The 23,491-nt window shown below is 35.5% G+C and overlaps 1 protein-coding gene across 11 annotated transcripts in view; it reads left to right on the plus strand.

The window, feature by feature from the left end:
* The window catches only part of LOC106883689 (endothelin-converting enzyme homolog), a 243,548-nt gene extending 220,381 nt beyond the window's left edge, over positions 1-23,167 (plus strand). For all 11 annotated transcript variants that reach the window (XM_089342468.1, XM_089342473.1, XM_089342469.1 and 8 more), the window contains 9 exons: positions 3,759-3,857; positions 5,786-5,863; positions 5,960-6,171; positions 9,011-9,078; positions 11,719-11,843; positions 12,752-12,817; positions 14,382-14,477; positions 18,770-18,846; positions 19,442-23,167. In XM_089342468.1, the coding sequence (XP_089198594.1) occupies positions 3,759-3,857; positions 5,786-5,863; positions 5,960-6,171; positions 9,011-9,078; positions 11,719-11,843; positions 12,752-12,817; positions 14,382-14,477; positions 18,770-18,846; positions 19,442-19,541 (921 nt within the window). In that variant the 3' untranslated portion in view covers positions 19,542-23,167. The remainder of the gene's footprint in view (positions 1-3,758; positions 3,858-5,785; positions 5,864-5,959; positions 6,172-9,010; positions 9,079-11,718; positions 11,844-12,751; positions 12,818-14,381; positions 14,478-18,769; positions 18,847-19,441) is intronic.
* The last annotated feature ends 324 nt before the right edge of the window (positions 23,168-23,491 follow it).

The raw sequence follows: 23,491 nt of genomic DNA on the forward strand, positions 1-23,491 counted from the left end.
TTACTGATTCTCTATGTTATTGACCCTGAAAGGATGAAAGGCAAAATTGACCCCAGTGGGATTTGAACTCAGAGTTGGAAGAAATGCTGCTAAGCATTTTGTCCAATATGTTAGCAATTCTACCAGCTCATCATCACTTTTGGCTCAAAGCCAACAACTTTGAGGAGAGGGTGAGTAGTTGATATCATCAATCCCAGTTGTTGACTGGTACTTTATTTTATTGACCTTAGAGGGATAAAAAACAAAGTTGACCTCAGCAGGATTTGAACTGTGTATTCAAGTACTTTTTATTCTGAAGTTAAATCCCACTAATTTTTACCTTTCATCATTCCAAGGTTGATAAAAAGTACTGGTCAGATATTGAGGTCAGTCATATTGACTATGCCCGTCACTACAAAATTGTTGGTCTGGTGTCTAAATCAGACATGATAATAATTCTTTCTAATTATAGTGCAAAGCCAGCAATTTTGAGGGGAGGGGAAGTCAATAACATCAACCCTCGTGCTTAACTGGAACTTATTTTATTGAACTCAGAACATAAAGAGCCAGAAGAAAAGCTGCAAAACATTTTTTCTGACATGCTTATGAGTCAGTACCAACTCACCGCCTAAACAATAATAATTCTTTCTTCTATAGGCACAAGGCCTGAAATTTTGCAGGAGGGGACTACTTGATTATATATGATCCCAAAAGGATGTAAATTAAAAGTCAATCTCAACAGCATTTGAACTCAGAACATAAAGCCTAAAGAAATGCTGCTAAGAATTTTGTCCAGTGCACTAATGATTCTGTCAGCTCACTGCCTTAATCAGATCAATAATAATAATAATAATAATGATAATAATAGGTTTCATGGAGAAAAGATTTTGAGTGTTAGCCAAAGGTTGTTTGGAAGTATTGACTATGGGAGAAGAGGGTGAACAATCTTTATAATTTCACTCTCAAAGATTTCTTGAATAACATCAATTTGACTCATTGAATTTCCTCCACTTACCCCATCCCTACTCCCTTCTCATTCTAGCAATTAGTATAAATGCCAGGCTGGGAGTGGGGACAGATTGTTAGTGATTATGAAAGTTTGAAGAGTGAGTGGTTTCTAAAGAGAGTCATTTATATGACTGAAGATCAATCTAGAAAATTAAACTGAAGAATTTAAAAAATAAAATCAAAACCTATTTCAAAGAAAGGAATTCTTGATTAGAAAATTAAAAAATATCAAAATGTTACCTTTTTGCTTAATTTTTTTTTTAATGTCAGAACTGGAAAAAAAATATGACATCATCAAATTATAATTTTTATGTTTTATATTTTAGAATCTAAACATATTCATAACCAGAGGTTTAGATTATAGATGGGCCGTGTGCAATGTTGTGATGTTCGTGACTTTCTCAAAAATATTAGTAATGTAGCTGAAGGGAATTGGTTATGATCATTAATCAATAACAAATCACAGACTTTGCATGCTGGAACCTTACCTCTTCTGTCAGTACAAATATTAACTCAAAAGTACCCTAAAGATTATTTAGCTCCAGGTCAACCCTGATCTAGTAGACCAATGGTCAAAGATATACCAGCCATGATATCCTATTCTTTATTCATGATTTTTTTTGTCTAAGACTACATTGTCTTGCATGGCCTTCTTTTTTCAAGATGGCAACAGAGTGTGTGACTTGAGGTATATTTATTTATTATTTCTAACTGTTTTGATGACCATGTAGTGGAATCCATCAGAACATTCTATCTCTCTGAAACACTAATTAGAATTTCTTTCACATTGAGACATAAATTATGTTAATATCGCATGGGTTCTTTGTGCTGCCTTCTCTAAATATTGTCAAAGTGTATGTGTATATTCGTGTGTGTTTGTATATATATATTTTCAAATATTTCACTTAGGCATTGTGATACTAATAACCTGGTGTAGAACTCAATTTACATATGGTTCAGAATGAAGCATTAATGGAGTAAAGTGGTAATAAGAACTAAGATGACAAAAGAATAAACAATTATCTTATGAACTTCATTAGCTTACAACTGTTTCTGCTATAAGATGGAGTGGACTTATAGTTGAGTGCTTGAGAATCACCTTATAGCTTCAGCAGAGCCTCAAACATTTACATTTATGTATACACACATAGTTGATGGCATAGAAAATGAGCAATTAATTACATTTTTTATGCCATCAAATTTCACTCCAATTTTAGGAAAAGCGTTTTTAGTATATGAAAGCTTATGGGAAGAAGATCCCACTCTGCATATAGGATCTGGAGTGATTTTTAGGCATGTTTCTTTTTTTTTACATAAAGTGTGTCTTATAAACCATCAAATACAATATAATCCACTTTACTCTTTTACAAAACCAGGGATTACTTCCTCATTGATTAGTAGGATTAGTAAAACATTGAAAAGAAAGCATTGTATAGACAGTGTCAAATGAAATATCCTACTTAATTTTTTTATTGCATGGCTTTACTTTCAATGTTTACTTTCTGCAGGGCTAACTTTGCCTTTCATCGTCTCCACTGTCAATAAAATATACCTGGCGTATAATGGGTTTCATAAAATGTACCCTCCCCTAAAATGTATAGGTTTGTGTATTGTAGAAATCAATACTAATAATTTCTAAGATATTACAAGAGCCTCCCACCATGCTTGTGGGACAATTTTATTTTTGTAGTATATAACTGATACTTCGCTTTTTATCCTTTTGGGTTCAAAAAGTTGATCTCTGATGAGAGTTAATATAAAGGGATCTAACCCTTTATTACACACTTTTGTTGCTGTGTCTTTATCATTTGTTGTAGCACTCAAAAAATAAAATGGCCCCTGATATTTTAGGAATTATTGTTATGTATTGTCAGTAATAATACGTGTCATAATATTTTCATAACATCATTTTCTATGACTTGTGGTGTATTTATATGCATAGTCATCAGCATCATTTAACATCTCTATTCCATGCCATGCTGGTATGGTTGCTATGGCTGGATGCCTTTCCTAACACCAACCACTTTACAGCATGTACTTGGTGTTTTTCTCGTATCACCAGCACCAGTGAGGCTGCCATGCAGTTTGCAAGACTACAAAATCTGATGGGGATTTATGTGAGGAGATGAAGGGTAATGTATGAAAGAAGGGGAAGAGGGAGGGGCAAGCAGGTTCCTGTGGAGGAGCTACATATTTGTTCATGAGAGAGTGAGAATGATCAGTAGAAGTTGCAAGAGCAGATGGCTCCTCAGTGTACAAAGTGAGTAGAAGTGTGTACAAAAGTGTATGGAGGAACAAGAGATGTGGGGATGGGAAGTAGATAACTTTAAAAATTGGATAAAGACAAAGAATGTTTGTAGGGAGTGATGGATGACTAATGATAGATGGGTTTGGGAAAGTTAGAGGGATGTAGGAGAGATGATGTGGTTAGTGTATTTTATACATCTCTCCCATGTGTATAGTATTAACATCTATGACTATTATTATTGTTGATTCTCACCCTATATGATAACCTGTTCAATGAAATGTTTAATAATTAAATGCCTAAGGTAATGAGTTGTTAATTATATTTCATATTTATCTTTAATGATTAAATGTTTATATCTACAATATGTTCAAATAGGATTTGAACTAGGAATTTCTATTTCTAAACTGATGATAATAAATATTGTTAGCCACTAAGGCTATTATAGACACCTGTACAAATAAATGTTGTGGTATATTATTTAATTTTGCTTTAATGCTAATGAAATTTCCATTTTTCTTTCTAGGCTGAATCAATGGTGGATGACATTAAAAAAGCTTTTGAAAAGAATCTTCCATATTTGTCATGGATGGATGAAGAGACAAGGAAAGCAGCAATTGATAAGGTAACACGTCCCCATTTCTTAAAGCTGTGTGACTGTACCATATCTAAGAGGGTAAACGTGTGATTGTTGTTTTAGTGAATGGAGGGACAATGTTACAAGGTCCTTACCGGATTGATAGGGTTGACAGTCAGTTTTAAAATTTCTAGGTTATCTACAAGGAAAGATTTGAACAAAGAGAAATTCCAGAGAGTTGCAGTTGTGAGAGAAAAGAAGTGAAGATTGAGACAAATCAAGTAACTGGAGGAGGAGAGGTGCATGGGTTGAGTGAATTTAATGTGACTTTACAGCAACACAGCATTAGTTGTCTACCTAAATATTGTTGTCGATCATTTTTTAAGTTGTCTCCGTGTCAAAACTCCAGCACAGGCTATCTCTGCTGACCTTGTCCACCACCAGCACACACAGTCCGCAGTTGTAGAACCATTTATCATTATATGTTAAAACAGATTTAGCCTGAGGACAGTGGGGGTTAGTCAGTGGCTATAGATAAGCCTTATAGGTCCTTCCACACTGATGAGATCAATACAGTTTGAACTTCTGCAAGATAATCTTTGTTTAGAAGAAACAAACATTAAAAGTTTGACTAATCTAGACAGTGTTTCATTCCTTAAGCTGGTCTCGGTCTGTCTCTCCTTGGTATGTATGTTAGACCCATGGAAAAAAAAGACACCTTTCTCACTTTGCTACTCACAGTTCTCACCTCTAACACCTTATTACCTCATAATTGTTGTCTAGTCATCAAATATTTTGGTGAAAGCAATGTCATGTTTAGCTGTAGGTCAGTCCTAACTCTGCTGATATATGTTCAAAAGTGTTCCAGCTATGACCATGTCAAACAACAAAACATCCAATCAACCAAGTTATCATGCCAATTGTTAAATACACTGACTGTAATGTGATATAAACAATCGGCTGAAATCAAAGAATGACAATGACGACAACAAAAACAGTTGTGTTGAATAAGACAGACAAATATATCCTAAAATATAGTTGAATAAAATATTCACCTGATGGTGGATATTTTTACATGATGAGGTGAGGTTAAGAGAGATGATTGTTGTATAGCTATTGTGAAACAGTTCTGGGACAGTTTTTTAAAGTCTCATTCCTGCATCACATTGTCATTTGTTTTTCCATGCTGACATGGGTTTAGAGAAGTTTTCTAAGGCAGTGTTTTATATCCAGATACCCCACCTGCTTGATGTCATCCTCGTTAGTCACCACTTACAACAATGAGTGTACACCTGTTCTTAAACTTGTTGCTGTTTAGCAATGATTAATAGGATATCAGAGTTTTCCAACCATGGTCACTCTATCATTTTTTTAAACATTAAATCATCCTTTAATTAAAATGGCTGTGTTGTAAGAAGTTTGCTTCCCAACCACATGGTTTCAGGTTCAGTCCCACTGTGTGGCACCTTGGGCAAATGTCATACACTATATCCTTGGGCTGACCAAAGCCTTGTGAGTGAAGCTGGACACTGAAAGTAACATATTGTGTGTGTGTATCTTTGTGCCTTTGTTTGATACCACCCATCACTTAAGAACTGGTGTTGGTGTGTTTATGTCCCTGTAACTTAGCAGTTTAGCAAAAAGACACTGATAAAATAAGTATCAGGCTTAAAAAAAGTTCTTGGGTTTATTCATTCAATTAAAAATTCTTCAAGGCAGTGCCCTAGCATGGCCAGAATCTAATGACTGAATTTAAAAGGTTATGGATATGAGGGATATTTGGTTTCTATTTTTAGTAAAACAAGCAACCACACATAGTACTCCTTTAGCTTAATAAGTACCAATAATATACTAGCATTGAACCAATCAAGCAAATCCCCTCCCTGTCACAACTTCTAGCAAAAAACTGATGCTTTTTGTGAGAAGTTGTGACAAGGAAACAGACAAACTGACATTATCCATTTCTCTATTTTCAGGCTAATGCTATCGTTGATAAGATTGGTTTTCCTCCAAACATCTTAAATGACACCAAACTGGACAAGATTTACGAAAGGGTTAGTATATAACCTTTCTTTCACTGCTTCTTCATATCGGTTTTGAATGCTTCCACTTATTTAAACCCATCTGTTCTTTTTATATTCAAACTGTAGCTGGAAATTAATGCATCAGAATATTTCTGGAACAATGTACGAGACAACAAATTTACCTTGATAACTATGATGGAAAAGTTGAGGCAACCACCCAAGAATACCTGGGCAATGACACCACCAACTGTTAATGCCTATTACACTACATCAAAGAATGAAATCTTCTTTCCTGCAGGAATTCTACGTGCTCCATTTTATGATAAAAACTTCCCCAAGTAAGGATTGTCTTTTAAGAAACCTATCTATGAAGAACAGGTGTTGGTGGAATGTGGTCTACTTGTAGTGTCGGGAAGGAAGTGGGTGTATGTTTGTGTAGTGAAAATGGTGAGACAATGTGATGAGAAGAGTGTTGTAGTGTGGTTGTGCTTGATGGATTTCTTGATTTAATCAGAAGATGGAGGGCAGTGCCCACAACCTTTATCAAGTCCCCTAATACAATAAAGTGAACTCTGTTAAACATATCCAAGAGTCAAGTGATAATATTAAACTGGGCAACAGATAAAAATTTGCCCCATCAGAATAGGAAGTCTCTCTGTATCACCTTATTTCCATTCATCAAATTTCACTTTGGTCAGCCTGGGGCTATAGTAGAAAACATTTCTTCATGGTGTTGTGCAGTGGAATTGAACCTGAAACCATGTAGTTAAGAAGCAAACTTAACCATACAACCATACCTGCACCTATAAACTAGATAAAGAAGACTTATAGTCTTGCTCTGAGGACTTGAACTTACGATCACACAATCAGTAGTCCATTACCATATCCACACAAATATATATCAAACTCCATAGAAGGGATGTTTATTGATGACTTATTTAAAAGTAAATGTCCTAAGAAACTTAAAATAGAAACATCAATTGAGGCATCCACTGTCTGATATACAAGATAGAATATATGAAGGGAACTCCAAAATATAGAACAAATTGACAAAATTTACAGTGTCAGTTGTTCAATTTTAAAATATAAACCTCATTATAAGCTACAATAGTAAAGTTTTGTTAGGAAAGAATGATCTAGTAATAAACATTAAGGTTAAAAAAGAACTTAGAAAAACCAGCAATATTCCTCATAAGTAGAGCCAAGTCTATCTATAAATTCTAAACAGCATAATTAAAAAGTAACTGTAATGTAATCAGAAGATGATTATGGTGATTAATAGAACTATTTTTATTATTTTTTTTTTTTTACCAATGTCATTATCTTGTTTTGTTGCCTTCTTTTTTACACTAGGAATATTCCAAAAGCTAGCTTGAGTAAAGAATATTACTAGTTTTGATTTATTTCAACTACTTTCTGAAACAATAAGTCCATTATTATAAACTACAATTGTATCATATTATTTTAAACCAACCAATTAAAACACATTATCTAACAGGGGAACCTTTATGTTTACTTGTACTTGCATTTATGTCTTCATCACTAACAATTTTCAAGGGAGGCTATTTGACTACAGATTTACCTCCCCCGAAAGAAACGTCTTTTGAAAAATAGCTCATTTTGCTTAAAAAAAATAAGAAAAAAGAAAAATTAGTCCAAGATATGTCTGAAGAAAACATAAGATGATTGCGGATAGAACATCTTCAAACATAAGTCTACTGGATAAGAGTAACAAAGTTAATAAATAGTTACGTAAAATTTAAATTAAACAGAATATCTTGTTGCTTACCTGGTCCTACAAGTCCTAATAATTAGGACATCAGGCTCCTTAAATGATGTAATGGTCAGGATCAATAACTGTCAAGTTTGACACCCACAACCATTGTCAATTCAAAGTGTTGTTGTTTCTGGTGAGATTTGGCTATTTCATTTTAATTTTTTAATCAAATAGCAGAGGAAGATAAACTAGTGAGGATGTTGCCAGTTCCATTAACAACAGGGACAATAAAATAAGTTCTGGAATTTCATTCTCTTTTATTCTTGACTCTCCCCAGTATGGTTAACAAACAAATAAATAAATAAAAAGTAGGTCTCACCTTTATCAAGAAAAGTTGATCCTCACTCATCCTTATCAGGAACTGTTAAATTACACCAATCTGTTCCATGAACAGTAAAGCCACCATATTAATAGATATACCATAGTATACTCACCATGTTGGTTCCAACATTTATCATTCTCTTTGTAGAAAGGTAAATGAAGAAACCACAATAATATTGTGACTACAATTAAAATAATTAAAAGAACCTTTTTTTTTAACGACTTACCAAGTGCAAGCAGAGTAGGGAAGTGCCTATTCCTTTTACAGGGCTTCTGTGGTTGGTGAAAGGAAGAGACCCTCAAACCAGAAACCTCTTCTGAAAGCTGACAAGAGAGAAAACTCCAATAAAGGCCAGAAGGGGGTGGTATTACCATGAATAATGATGGGATTATGTCTGCCATGCAAATGAATGAAATTAACAGGTGTTATTGACACCAGAAAATAAAAATTCAAATACTATTGGGGTCTACTTTAGAGTGTGTGTGTGTTAGAAATAATTATTATTATTGTAGTGTAAAAAATCTCTTACTTTGAGCTTGCAAACAACTCCAAAAAGGAACTCTTCAACTATTGATTGTGCAAGCCTGAGGCACTTTCTACCCCATCTGCTGGCTGGTAGATAAACCCCTTTTGCACATGTTTGTTCTCAGCCACTGCCTGAGCAAGAAGAGGTTGCTCACAACACTCACTTCATTATCTGCCATCACTTCATGCTTCACTTCCGGTGCATCATGCACTCTGCCACTATTATTAATATCAAATTACCTTAAGATGGCAAGCTGGCAGAATCATTAGCATGCTGGGCAAAATGCTTTGCAGCATTTAATCCATCTTTATGTTCTGAGTTCAAATTCCACCAAGGTCAAGTTTGCCTTTCATCCTTCCGGGCTCAATAAAATAAGTACTATTTGAGCACTGAGGTTGATGTAACCTACTTGCCTCATCTCCTGAAATTGCTGGCCTTGTACCAAAATTTGAAACCAATATGAAATTACCTGCACTGTTGAATATACCTGCATAGTTTTTCTTCCTTGAAAAGGATTTAGTTGAATTTAAAAATATTTTACTCTATTTTCAGATCTTTGAACTTTGGTGCCATGGGTGTGGTGATTGGACATGAGCTGACTCATGGCTTTGATGACCAAGGTAAGATTTTCAGTACACAGCTTCATCTGCTGACCTTACACTTCTATTATCAATATTTAAAATTTCATGGATTTTTATCACCTAAATCTTCCCTCTCACTGGCACAACCACCATAACCCACACTATTACCACCACCACGGCCCATATGTCCACCTCTACCAATCCCCCAACAACTGCAGCACACACATCCCCCACCAGCCACACACCCAACTGTTATGCCTCACACATCCAACCCCCACCCTACACCAAGTTAACCACTGCTGCCCACACAACCATCACCGATACCCATGCAACCACTAAGCCAACCAGTGCTGCCTATGCAACCACCACCACCAACCACTGTTGCCCACACGACTACAAAACCATGACTGTGACCCACATATCCACCACCACCACCACCACCACCAATCATCCAACCACTGCTGCCCACATGACCACCACCACTACTCACTGCTGCCCACGCAACTGCCAAACAAACCACTGCTGCCCATGCAACCACCAAGTCAACTTCTGTTGCCACACAACCACCACTGCCTTTTATCCAACTACTGCGACCCATGCAACCACCACCACCACCACCTACTGTGACCCACACAACCACCACTGTGTCTCACACTATCACTACCACTGTAACATACTATCATTGTCACTTTCAACTGATGTAATCCACAATCACTATCACCACCATCACCCACAACATGAACTCTGCCTCACCGATCCCACAACATATCTTGGAAAGTCATGTAACTCCAGTGATTCAAAGACCTATCCAATCCACAAAAAAAAAAATGATATTAATAGAACAATAACAATGTTGATGACAATGCAGTTGATAATAGTCATGACAAAGGTGTTGTTGGCAATGATGATGGTGATGACAATGAAGTTTGTGACAATGCTGCTATAATAAAAAACAAAATTAAGAAGTGACAAATTTAAATGAGATTTATGTAAGAAATGTAGTTGAAGATGCACAGAGAATATATAAGAATTGATTAGAATTTAATGATATTTTAAAATATAAGAATACACTTGAGTGGTTTCACATTGGATTTTCAAAAGTATATAATATATGGAGCTGTGTCACAGATTATGTTTATTCTAACAGTTGTTATAAAAGTGATTGGTTTTTCAAGTAGCCATGTGGCTCAGAATGCTATCTGTTAATGTACAAGTTGTATTAGTTGATGTTTATGTATTAAGCTCAAGTGACAGTTGCATGAAGTCACAAATTCTTGCACAACTGCCACATTAGCTTAATACTTGAACATTGACCAGTCCAACTTGTATATTAATGGATAACCTTCTGAGTCACATTGCTACTTTAAAAACAAACTATTTTTATAACAATGGCCAGAATAGACATAATTTGTGACACAGCTCTATATACTATACACTTTTGAAAATCTAATGTAAAACTGGCAAAGTGTATTCAAATATTATTAAATTCTAATATATTCTTCGTGAATTTTCAACTTCATTTCTTCTATTCCTTCACTTGTCAACTGAAAAGTTCATAGGCTGACCAAAATACTTTCATAGAATATGATCAAATGAGGTTTATTTTTCATCATAAACCACCTTGCAATCCACACTCTTCTATCAGTATTGCAGATGCTTGAATCCCATTGGTGAAGAAGCTTTCATCCTGTTGCTCAGAAAAGTCATCAACAGCAGACATGATGTCATTGCGATACTGGTTGTCTTTGGTTCAAAGTGATGAACCCAACACTCATCCTAGGTTAGGAAACGTTCAAAGAAACCAGCTGGACCTGCCTCAAACAATGTCAGATTTTCCTGAGTGGTGATCAGTCTGGTGTGCTTTTGATCAGGTGTCAGATGTGGCACTCACTGAGCAGAAACCTTTGTCATGTCAAGTTCATTGTGTAGAATATTCTCAACTCTCTCATGGGATATGCTAATAGCATTGGCTATTTGATTTACAGTCAATCACCTGTTATCCATCACCATGTGGTGAACACAACCAATGTTTTCCCTGGGGCTGGCAGATGCAGGACATCCAGACTTTGGGTTGTCTTCAATACTCTCCCTTCGTCTCCTAAATCCAGTTACCTACTTTTGCACTGTTGAGAAAGCTGGAGCATTATCCCCTAATGTAACAATTGTGTCAGCATGAATGTCCTTCAGAGTGAAGCCCATTTTCTGCAGGTACTTCATAACATGATGCCAAATTCTGTCAGTTTTCAAGAGAAGTAACTACTAGTAACTTTTGAAGTGTTCTTTGAACAGTTAGGTGTCAGTTTACCTGGAAAGTAACAATGCAGTTATTAATTAGAAGTGTTGAAATTAATGCAAACAAACTTTTACAGCTCTAGCACCACTCCTTTGTCGTCAACCTATGGACTTTTCAGTTCACCTGTGTGTGTGTGTGTATGTATGGATATATGTATGTATGTATATATAACCTCGTGGATATCGTTGACAATTTTTTCTTCTTCCGTCTTCCCTTCTTTGGACTATCCTATGTTTCCAACGAAGAGCTCCGCTCGAAACGTCAAATTCTCTTTCTTTCCTTTCCCGAGCATCCAGTAACACAATCTGTATCACGTCCTTGCGTTGTTGTTTTTTGTCGTTTTTCTTTTTTGAACTTATATATATATATTGTTTCTCTAACTTCAGGTCGTGAGTACGATAAATATGGTAACCTCCGTCCCTGGTGGAATAATGCTTCCATTGCCAGGTTCCAGAAACAAACAGAATGTATGGTGAAACAATATAGTTCCTATAAGATTAATGGAGAACCAGTAAGTATTTGAGGGGTAACAAGAAGGGGGGGGGTGTCATAACAATTTTACCTATTTGAGCACCAAAGGTTTCCTAACCACATGACTATTGTATATTGAGGATTACAATATTCAATCTGTCCCTTTTTTCCCCCAAGTTAGAAGGGTGTGATTTCAAGGAATATAGCAGTCAAGTTGCAAAATTTAGTTACAGATCTTTTTCTTCTGTGTTCAAAAACCAACTGAGGTTGACTTTGCTTTTTGTTCCTCTGGGATCAAAAACTCAAACGTTTAAGTTTTGTGGACAGTTTATATTCCAATGACACATCCTGAATGTGATTAGAGTTATAACAGAAAGTGTGTGTGTGTGTGTGTGTGTGTGTGTGTGTGTGTGTGTGTGAGTGTGTGAGAGAGAGAGAGAGAGAGAGAGAGAGAGAGAGAGAGAGAGAGAGAGAGAGAGAGAGAGAAAGAGCGAAAGAGAGAAAGAAAGAAACAAAGAATCATAGCAGTGACACATTTTACCAAAATGAAAATATCTAAATTTGCAAACCTGTCTAACACTATATTGTCAAAATGTGGGGAAAAAACTAAAAATCAATATTTTCTGATAATTTTGTTACATTTTAATGTAATCAATTAAATTTATTGAGTTATGTGATGGATCAATGAAGCAATTGTTGAATCAATATTTAAACAGAAACTACACAGAGCAGACTCTGATTTCAGAATCTACACCAATGAGACTAAATACTTGTTATGTCCGTAACACTACACACTCATTCCAACTGCAAAATAACCATTCATACATCACAACCATTGCAACACCAACACTCACCTCCTTAAATAATAATAATGATTTTTAATTTCACTTTTAATTTACTCAAATATTAGTGGAATTGAACTATTGTTTAATAATTTCTTTCTTCTAGATCAATGGTAAAACAACTTTAGGTGAAAATATCGCCGACAATGGTGGATTGAAATCTGCATATCATGTAAGTATTTCATGGCTGACCACAACAATGTGTGTGTATAGTAAGACAACTGAACAGATAGACAGCTAGCTAGCTAAGTTAGCATTAACATATTGAATACATAAAACTGTTACATGGAATACATGAAATGCTAACATAAGTAATATCTGGAAGTATTAACCTATTTAATACATGGGAAATTAAATAGCTAAATAGAAATAATCATGGTGCAAGAAACAGAGAGCTAGTTAATGTTGAAATTAAATACAAGGAGTATTAAATATTTAACATGTGGTGAGATATATAGTTAGCTATATAGTAATGCATAATTATGTTAGTGCTAATATTCTTTTTAATAGAGGGAGTGTTAAATAGCTAATTAGCAAAAAAATTAACAATAAATAAAAAATTACATATGAAATACTGGCTGGAGTGTTTAAAATCATTTTCCTCAAAGTCATTTCAGTTTTACAGTTACTGATTAAAAAATATATTTTGAAAAATTGAAATTTAAAAATACTTTTTTCACTATGTTGATTAAATGTAGATCAACATCTACAAATGTTCAAAGGCCACTTTTGAATTTGCTCTTCATTACAGTGTGTGGACTTTTACAATATTCTTTAGACAGCAATTATAATAAATCTTATTAATCACTGCTTTTTCTACAATAGTCATTTATATAATATACACATGAGAGATATTTTGCTGTAATTTTTAGAGTCCATAAGTGGTGTATTATATCCAAATAAATATGGTAACTTTTCAATCACTTCCTCTCTTACCCTAATGCACTCAGTTGTAATAACTACCAGTTAATGGAGGTAGCCATTAACACTAACACACTCCACTACCTCGAATCTCTCTCTCTCCTGAATCTTCATCTGTACAGTTTCCATAAAGCCTGATCCATTGATAACCTACTCTCCTATATCAACTACCAGTGGGCTCTTCTCTCATAAAAATTTGGTGAAAGTAATGTTGTCACCCTTAACATCAGTAAAGTTTTTAAGTGTCTGGCATTTGAATCTCCTGTCAAAGCTGTCTGCCTATGGGCTCCACCCATTTCTTTATCTCTTGGATTAGTAGTTTCCTATCAGATTGCACTGTTGCTCTGTGTGTGTAGACAGCATTTTCTCCAACACACTAATACTTCTGCTCTACCTTAATAATAACAATGAGCTTCTTGTATATAATGCTCAAATGCACTATAACTTGTGAGAAAACTGTACAAGAGGGGATAAAGCAGAAATAAGTCGGGTAAAAGAAAGACAGCAATGATTAATCAAAAGTATATACATAGTTTACAGGTTAAAACATAAAAGACATAAAAGTAAAAGAGCTATGAAGAAGAAAAGGTTCATTGGCACCTGTTCAGGAGTGGTGTTGGTGAATTTCAAGAAGGATCTATTAACTTATTTAATCACTAGTGTGACACTACCATCTTCTACTTATCTTTAATAAATTCAAAAATGTTTGCTTAATTAATCCTAAGTCTGTTTCTTGGTCCTACATACACTTCTCTTCCTCATAGACATCCTGCAATATAGTTTTTTTAATAATTCTTCATTGTATCCCATTGTAGGCGTATGAAGACTGGGTGAAGACACACAAGACTGAGTTACCTCTACCAGCACTTGGACTCACTCATAAGCAGCTATTTTTCTTGGGGTTTGCTCAGGTAAGTAGTTGTTTACCTCCAGGTCAGTTCTGATCCAACAGGCATTTGATCAAAGGTGTTCCAGTAAGCCTATCCTGTCTATTATATAGGCATAGTTTTATATAAGAGTAAATTACTTAATTTGTCTTTTAGGTCAGCAAGATGTAATATGAAACAGATCTGTTTGTTATTCCTAGCAGGTCAATCTACCATATAGTGGGGGCTCTGTTTTGGCTGATTGTACAGCTCTGTATTTAGATTTGGTGTTTAGTACCTCAGGATAGTTTTTAACTTCAAGTGCATACTACCTGTAGTATAATTTTTATTTATTTAACCCCATGACAATGGTTTTTTCATCAAGCAACTCAATTGCACAAATGGTAATCATCTTGGCTGAGATCAGCAATTAGCGCACAACATCAGTTTGGTGCATATTTACATCAACGCATGCACTGTTTATTTGTGTAAAATGTCACCACTTTGAGAGCCGTAAATTCAACAAAACTGATGTAGCTGGATGCAACTGTAAATTCTGTGAAGGACCAGAAGAATTTGCTGAATGTGTACAAATTTGATAGGAAGTCATAGTGGAAATGGTGGTGTAACCGTCAAAACTGCTGCTTTCATATTATTATGGTGAAGTCTCAAACTGAGTTAGAAATATTTAAATGAAGAATCTAACAAACCTATCAGATTCCTTGAAATTTGCACTGTGGCCTCCATTATCAATTCCATGAGTGATAGCAGATATTTATATCAACTGGTACACAAACAGGTACAAAGCCGCAACAGACAGGGCTGCATATATTTTCGTCATTTGATTCAAAGCGAGTACACAATGCACATAAATTTATGGGGTTAATAAAAGGTTGGTTGTTATGTACAGATTAAGGCATAAACTTCAGAAGACGCAATATACAGATAAAATGAAAAGTTATTTCATTGGCAAATGCTGAATTAAAGTATAACTACTGAAAATTATTTATTTAATGAAAGGTTCTGTTAAAATAATAGAAACACATAAATACCTATACATGCATACATAAATAAATAAATACATATATTAATATCCAGATATATATACATGCATATGTTTAAATACATATATGAATATACATACACATACATACATATACACACATACATACATATACATGCATATAAATACATATATATACACATGCATGTTTAGGATGATAAGTTTCTTTGTGTGCAAAGATCATGAGCAAGAGTGGCATGCCCTTAGGTGGTGCAGTGCTTTTCTTCTTGCCTGCATTAATAGTTTTAAAGTGAAAGTCATTCCTCACAATCTGATCTCATTCTTTAGACTTTGGAGATCCAACTTCAGTGGCTCAGCAGGCTAAGACAGCTGCAGTGACCAGCAAGCTGTAGGTTTTACATTGGAGTGGCTCTTTTCTAGGTGAATTACTTTACAGGGATGGAGAGGTTCACCCATCCTAGAGTTGCCAGAAGGGTATCAAAGAGGGCACTGAACCCATCTGAGGAACTCCACTCCTCGATTTGCAGGTAAGGTTGGCAGCCCTAACTTTTCCTTTCCCAAAGCATTTACAGAGCAGTGAAAGTTTGTTTGGAGTTTCTTCCATAACATACTCATTTACCCATAGTTGGGACCCTGACATGCTACTATGCTGAGTCAGAGTAGACCTGGGAACAATAGTGGCTAAGAGGTGGTTCCATACTCCTCAAAACCCTGGAATTCCCTAACCAGGGCCCCACTACCGGATGCAGTTTAAAGTCATGCCCAGGACACATACATATATACATAAATATAAATACAAATACATAAAAATAAAAACAAACTCCTGGTATTTAGATTGAATTTCCATTGTTCAATGCATAGTCTAGCTCCTTTCATTATTTCTAATTGGTTAAATCTAAAAAGAAATGAAAATTGAGTTACTGGCAGTTGGTGCATGGCTCAGTGGTTAGAGCGTTGGGCTCACAATCATGAGGGAGTGAGTTCAATTCCCAGACTGGGCTATGTGTGGTGTTCTTGAGCAAGACACTTTATTCCACATTGCTCCAGTTCAATCAGCTGTAGAAATGAGTTGCAACATCATAGGTGCCAAGCTGTATCTGCCTTTGCCTTTCCCTTGGATAATGTCAGTGCTATGGAGAGGGGAGGCTGATATGCATGATGCATGGGTAACTGCTGGTCTTCCATAAACAACCTTACCTGAACTTCTGCCTCAGAGGAGAACTTTCTTGGTGCAATCCCATGGTCATTCACGACTGAAGTGGGTCTTTACACACATGCCATTATCATTTTTAACATCCACATTACCATGCTTGCCAGCAAGGAAAAGGGGACTTTAAATGACAATGATACAGTGTTTCTAGGACTACAGTAGGAGGGGGTACCCTAAAGAAACTGGAATTTTGCAATATTTTATTCATTTAGTTTTACATGTTTATACTCTTATAGCTTTCAAAGTATTCTCCATTTGAAGCAATGCATTGGTCCAGATGTGTTTTCCACTATTCGAGACAGTGCTGGAACCCTTGTATAACACCTCCATATTTTCTTCATCCCCTCTTCCACATCTGCAAATTCCATAGCACCAGCTTTTGTCACCAGTGATGACCTTCACAAAAAGGGCTGGATCAATTTCCAACTGTTCTTTCAGTCCACGACATGCATTTAGTCATGACTACTTTTGATTTTCTGTGAGCAAGCAAGGCATAAATTTTGGTGCAACTCTTTTCATTCGCAAGTCATCATCATCATAGTTTAATGTCCGCTTTCCATGCTAGCATGGGTTGGACGATTTGACTGAGGATTGGCAAGCCGGAAGGCTGCACCAGGCTCCAATCTGATCTGGCAGAGTTTCTACAGCTGGATGCCCTTCCTAATGCCAACCACTCCGAGAGTGTAGTGGGTGCTTTTACATGCCACCGGCACGAGGGCCAGTCACGCGGTACTGGCAACAGCCATGCTCAAAAAGGTGTTTTTTCCATGCCAGTCCAGCGGCACTGGCAACAACCTCGCTCGAATGATTTTCTAACGTGCCACCAGCACAAGTGCTAGAAGGCGACGCTGGTAGCGATTACGCTCAAATGGTGCTATTTACGGGCCACTAGCACAGAAGCCAGACAGCTGCTCTGGCAATGAACACGCTCGGACAGTGCTGTTAGTGATCCCCTGGCACAGGTGCCAGTCATCGAGTATGGTTCAATTACGATTTCGATTTCACTTGCCCCAACAGGTCTTCGTAAGCAGAGTTTAGTGTCCATTGAAGGAAAGGTTGGCATGGGTGCCAGTCGTCGGATTCGGTTCGATTTCAGATTTCAAATTCCTTGCTCAAAACTTGTTGGCAGGAGCTCCAGTACAAACCAGTTTTATGAACAAGTTTGTCAATTATTCGGTGATGTTTTCATTTATTCTGGAGATTGACGGACACCCTGAAGAATGTTGGTCTCCAAGCGACAAGTGACAATTCCTAAAGCATGAAAACCACTTGTAAATTTGTTGTTTCGGCTGCTGTTTTCTCCAGCAGAAAACAGAATTTCATGGAAGCATGCTGTTCCTTCATTTCAGTCATTGTAAAATTGACAAACAGGGTAGAAGCACTGCAAAGCAAAGATGCACCACATGGCAGTACACTTGCCACTGCCAGTTGGCTATTGATGCCTGAGGTTTGCATCAAATGGTTTCTAGCAACGGAAGCCTGAACTACAACTGGCTTGTCCCACAGAGAATGCTTCCAGTTACTTTTGGGTAACCCCTTATAATTGGACTTATCTCCTCTAGTCAGATAAATACAAGATGGTACTCCATACCACATTAAATGACTAGTAGTGAATAAAATGGTAAATAAAACAACTCAATCTCAACATAGACACACACAGGCACAATAGTTGATGCTAGATGGGGAAGCTGTGTAGAAAATGTCTTACAAAATCCCAAGAGAGAATATTTAAAATTTTTAATTCTTTATTTAACAGAGGCTAAATCAAAAGGCAGAAATCTGTATAACCAAGTTTACAAAATAGTGTTTTTATGTGCAAATAAGTTTCTATATGTAAATATGTATGTAAGAATATTTAAGTGTATGGTGTAAGTGTATCTATGTAAGAGAATCTATGTAAATGTGTAAACAGATCAAATTTACAATTTTTAAAATGTATAATGTTAAATGTCAATGTTTTAATCAGCTATTTTTGTAAATCTGGCATCTGGTTATATCACCACAACCATCAACATTATGACTATATTGCCATCAATAATACAACTACCACCACCACACTATATAAATCTTCCTGACATTCTTCAATATTTTCTCTCCATCCAGGTTTGGTGTTCCAGCACTACGAAGGAGACCTTACATATGCGTCTTCTGAATGACCCCCATAGTCCAGATGAATATCGGTAAGTCTGCTTTCACTGACTATGGTAGAAAAACTCTAGGAACATGTCATCATAAGAATACTTGTAACATAATCATTTTTATCATAACTACAGCATTTATGTGGGTTACAAGTCTCTAAATATGCCTAGAGAATGTTATAAATATAACTGTCAAAGATGACCTAATTACCCTTATCCTAAAACATTAGGCATCTTGGTCAGCAACTCTAGTTTCAGTTACAAAGGAGATGTAGATACCATTTAAGGGAGTGTGGAATATATAAAGGAAAGAAATGAGAAGTTGTAGCATGCAAGCATTTCCAAAAGGTTACAAGTACTGATGCTACAAAAATGCATTCAGTACACTCTGTAAAGTGGTTAGCATTAGGAAGGGTATCCAGCCACTGAAAGCATGCCCAAATAGACATTGGAGCATGACACTGTTCTTGGACTTCTCAGATCCTATCAACCAACCCTTGTCAGCATAGAAACCAAGCTTTAAATGATGACAATGATGAGAACACAAGATCTATTTTCATTCACCCACTTGTAATTATATGCATATTTAAATTTTATTATTGATCTGTAAATGTTGTTTGTCTGCTGTGTTTTGCAGGGTGATTGCTACTCTATCTAACTCGAAGGATTTTGCTGAACAATACAAGTGTCCTCTTGGTAGTCGGATGAATCCAAAAGACAAATGTGAAGTTTGGTGAGACAAAGATAAATCAAACCTGCAAGAAAATCTGCTGCTGTAATTGCTAGGATATAATCCCCTCATCTCTTGCATCATCAGATCCCCATTTTTTTTACTCCACTCAGTAATGAAGACTTCACTCTAAGTACCTCCTGTTGCTACAGTAGAATCCTGCTCTAACCACTCTACCTAAACAAAAGTCTATGTCCAACTTAGACCATACTTACAATATTTCTTCCTTAAGCAGCACATATTTTGTGACCCCTTTGGTTTATTTTTGTTTGTTAACCGATATCATTTTTACAACACAAAGTTAAACTATTTGTTGTTAAAAAAAAACAAAAGAATTTAATACACCTCCATCCCCACCTTCTCTGAATCATTGATGCAGATCCTTTCCTCATCATTTAGATCCACTCCCTTGTTTGCTTCTGTCATATCATTAATCCAAACCCTGTCACCCATCCACATTCGGTTATTCCCCTCGTAACAGAAATCATTGCTTCAAGAATTATAGCCAGACAAATGTAGTCAACTTATTACTTTTTACACAGTCGCCAACACGTCTGTGGTCACATGCCTTCAAAGAAATGGAAGTCTTGGAATCTTTATTTATAAACATTTCATTGATATTCTCTTTAAATTTTTAATCACTGATTTTCTTTAGAGATTTTCTTTATAAAAATAGTTTTATCGGTGTAAAACAGGAAATTATTAGCAATTTGTTGCCATAGTTACATATATATATATATATATATATATATATATATATATATATGTATAGAGAGAGAGAGAGAGAGAGAGAAATATGAAAAAAAAAAACCCCCAACAAACTGCTTCATTTTTTTGGTCAAGTTATAGAAATTTCTTATTTATCTGTTGATTAACTACATTTGCTGCTTTGAAAAATAACTGTTTGGTAAACTGTCCCTAGATGGAAGCTTTGGTAGTTCTTTCAATCTCCAATCTAGACCCCCACTTATTCCCCCTCTAACTGCATTAACTGACCAAATGCTTGGTTGTTAGCAGTCATATCACAGTTCCAGTAACTAAATTTTACATTCAGCTACATTGGTACTGGTAAACATGGAAATGGACAAGAAAAAGCAAAATGAGATGGTAAAATTTGACTGGATTTTAATGTTTGGTAAGATTCCCTGCCCATAACTAACACCCACCTCTAGCCTAGAGGTATGGTACACCAATCTAAACTAGGAGAGTTACAGTAACCTGAGGTTACTCCCAATGAAATATATCTGTATCTCATCAAATATTTCTTATTTTGTGTATATATGTTGATGTGTGTGTGTGTGTGTGAGATAAACAGAGATTACATATCTGAACTCTGGTTCCATTTGATCTACAACCCTTCATTGACCAACTGTACATGTTTAGCAGGTTGGAAAAGAAAAGCCATAGTGATGTATGTGGCATGGATTATCAACCAGTGTCTGTTAGGAGTTGGGATATGTAATTCTTATGATCTTAAATAATTAACATATATCCAACTCTAATGACTCTCAACATTGAGTTGAAGACTGTACCACAAAATGTACAAAAAATTAGTGTGTGATATATGCATATTTGTTTGTTCATTTTGCACCCATTTTTCCATGCTTGCATGGGTTGGACAAATAAGTTGTGATATTGTTTTACAGCTGGATGTCCTTCTTGACACTGACTCTTACCTATTTCTCAAGTAAGGGATTACTTATTCTACACAACTTCAAAAGCACAAAGTGCATGAGTGATTTGTTGACCACAGGCAACAACACTATACCACACTTTAATACAAGCAATTGCAAGTATAAACAAACACCAAGAGACATAGATATATACATTTACAACAATCTTTCACTTCCTAAATACCAAACCCACTCACAAGTTTTTGGTTAGCTGGAGTTATAATAAATGACACTTGCTGAAGGTGCCATGTAGTGAGATTGAACCCAAAAGCACACAGCCAGGCCTGCACCTATAGCCATAATTATATATATATATATATATATACACAACTTCCATATACATAACCATGCTATGTTAGTTAATATAGTTATATATATGTTCACATTTACATTGATATACATAAACGTATATTGATGTGTCAAAATGTACATATGTACATTTTGTCACAATCATTACCTTAGGCTTATAGGCCTTGATTTTCTTCTCTGATCTGCAAGTTAACAAAGAAAACATTGTTAGTTTATCCACTTTTCCATAATTAGTGCCCTGGGTTGTGCCACACAGAACAGACACAGTCTCACTTAATTGGTCCAAATATTTTATGGCTCTCTTTCCAGCTGTCTGTTTATTCTATAGTTAAAATGTTTTACATATAAATTATATAGAAGACATTTACTAGTATGGCTTAAGAAAGAGAATGAATCCTATATCTCCTGGGAACCATACAAATATCACTTACCAAGTGATTATGACTCCCATAATGAAATCTTTCTCTTCAGTCACCCTTGTGAATGTATTACAAGTGTATGTATATATATATCACACACATATCTATGTAATATGTATGTGTGTAACTAATATATATATTTATATATATATAACATACATGACAAAGAGCACTAAATACTGGTGGGTAGAGTGTGAGTAATTATTATTCAAATTAGTCAGCACCCCCATTTAAAACCTTGGGTTTCTTGCTAGTAGAGTTTATTGCATTCATCAGGTGTAAAGGGGACTGATTGTCAGGCAGAACACAATAGGTTTCAGATGAGGTGGTTGACTGTAATTTAAATAATAAAGAATTATATTTGTGTGTGTATATGTACACATATGTGTGTGTATGTATGTATATATATATATATATATATATATACATACATACATAATTGTTTTTGTTAATTTAGTGCAAACATACATAGGTGTTCAATACACAGCTATGTAAGACTATAGTCCTTTATAATTCTATGTGAGAAGACAGGATTGTACATGTTAAGTACCTAAAGGTTCATGTGATTGAATTTTAGTCAACCATAGTAATCAGCAAGTTGACTAAGTTGATTGTATGAAACCTTTAGGGAAAGACATATAACCCTATTTCCTCTCATAGACACAAACACCCATATATACTTTTATGAAAATTGCCATGTTTCCTACAATCAAAGAATTATGTGTGTGTGTGTGTGTGTGTATATATATACATATATATTTAGCTGTCAGTGTAAACAACTAATGTGTTGAGGCAAAAAAATCTTGTGCCAATGTCCTTCCATACAAAATCAAACCACACAAAAGATGTATTGAGATGAAATATAGGATCTATATCTGCAGTTTTGCTCATGACTGTTTAAAGCAAGGAACCATCAGTATCTGTGAAAAGTTCCCCTTTCAATCAATAGTTTTATCAATCAAATGTCTATGTTTCTATGGATGTATGGTGAAAATTATGCCTATTATATACACTCAATTTGTATTTCTTTCTATGTGAATTGGCATATATATATATATATTTGTGTGTAAGTATATTGACATAAATGTGTGCGTATGTGTGTTAGAGAGAGAGAGAGTATAGATATATGTATTGGCAGGTGTGTGTGTGTGTGTGCATAAATTCGTATTACTATTATTATTTCTGTGCTTCTTTTGAATTCCAATAAAATATTTCGAAAAGAGAAAATCAAAGTTTATTCTTAGTGAATTATTCCAATATTCAATGAATTTTAAGAAAATATTTCATTTCTGGCTTATTTTCAGCTGCAGTTTTCTTCTATCCAATAATGGCCAAACACACTAAGAATGTCTGTATGTGAGAGAGAGATTTCTTGTTTTTGCTTTCTATATTTGTGTGTACAATCACTATAATGCAGTACATACATTGTTGTACATCAAAAACCAGAACAAGGTATTTTCTTTTTTTGGTAGTGGTGGTGGTGGGGGGGGGGGTTGAAGAATGAGTACAACAGTATATTTTCACAACCACATAGTCTGGATTTGATAGTCATGTAA

The sequence above is a fragment of the Octopus bimaculoides genome, chromosome 26 (assembly GCF_046866305.1).
Source record: "Octopus bimaculoides isolate indiv1 chromosome 26, ASM4686630v1, whole genome shotgun sequence".
Lineage (NCBI taxonomy): Eukaryota > Metazoa > Mollusca > Cephalopoda > Octopoda > Octopodidae > Octopus > Octopus bimaculoides.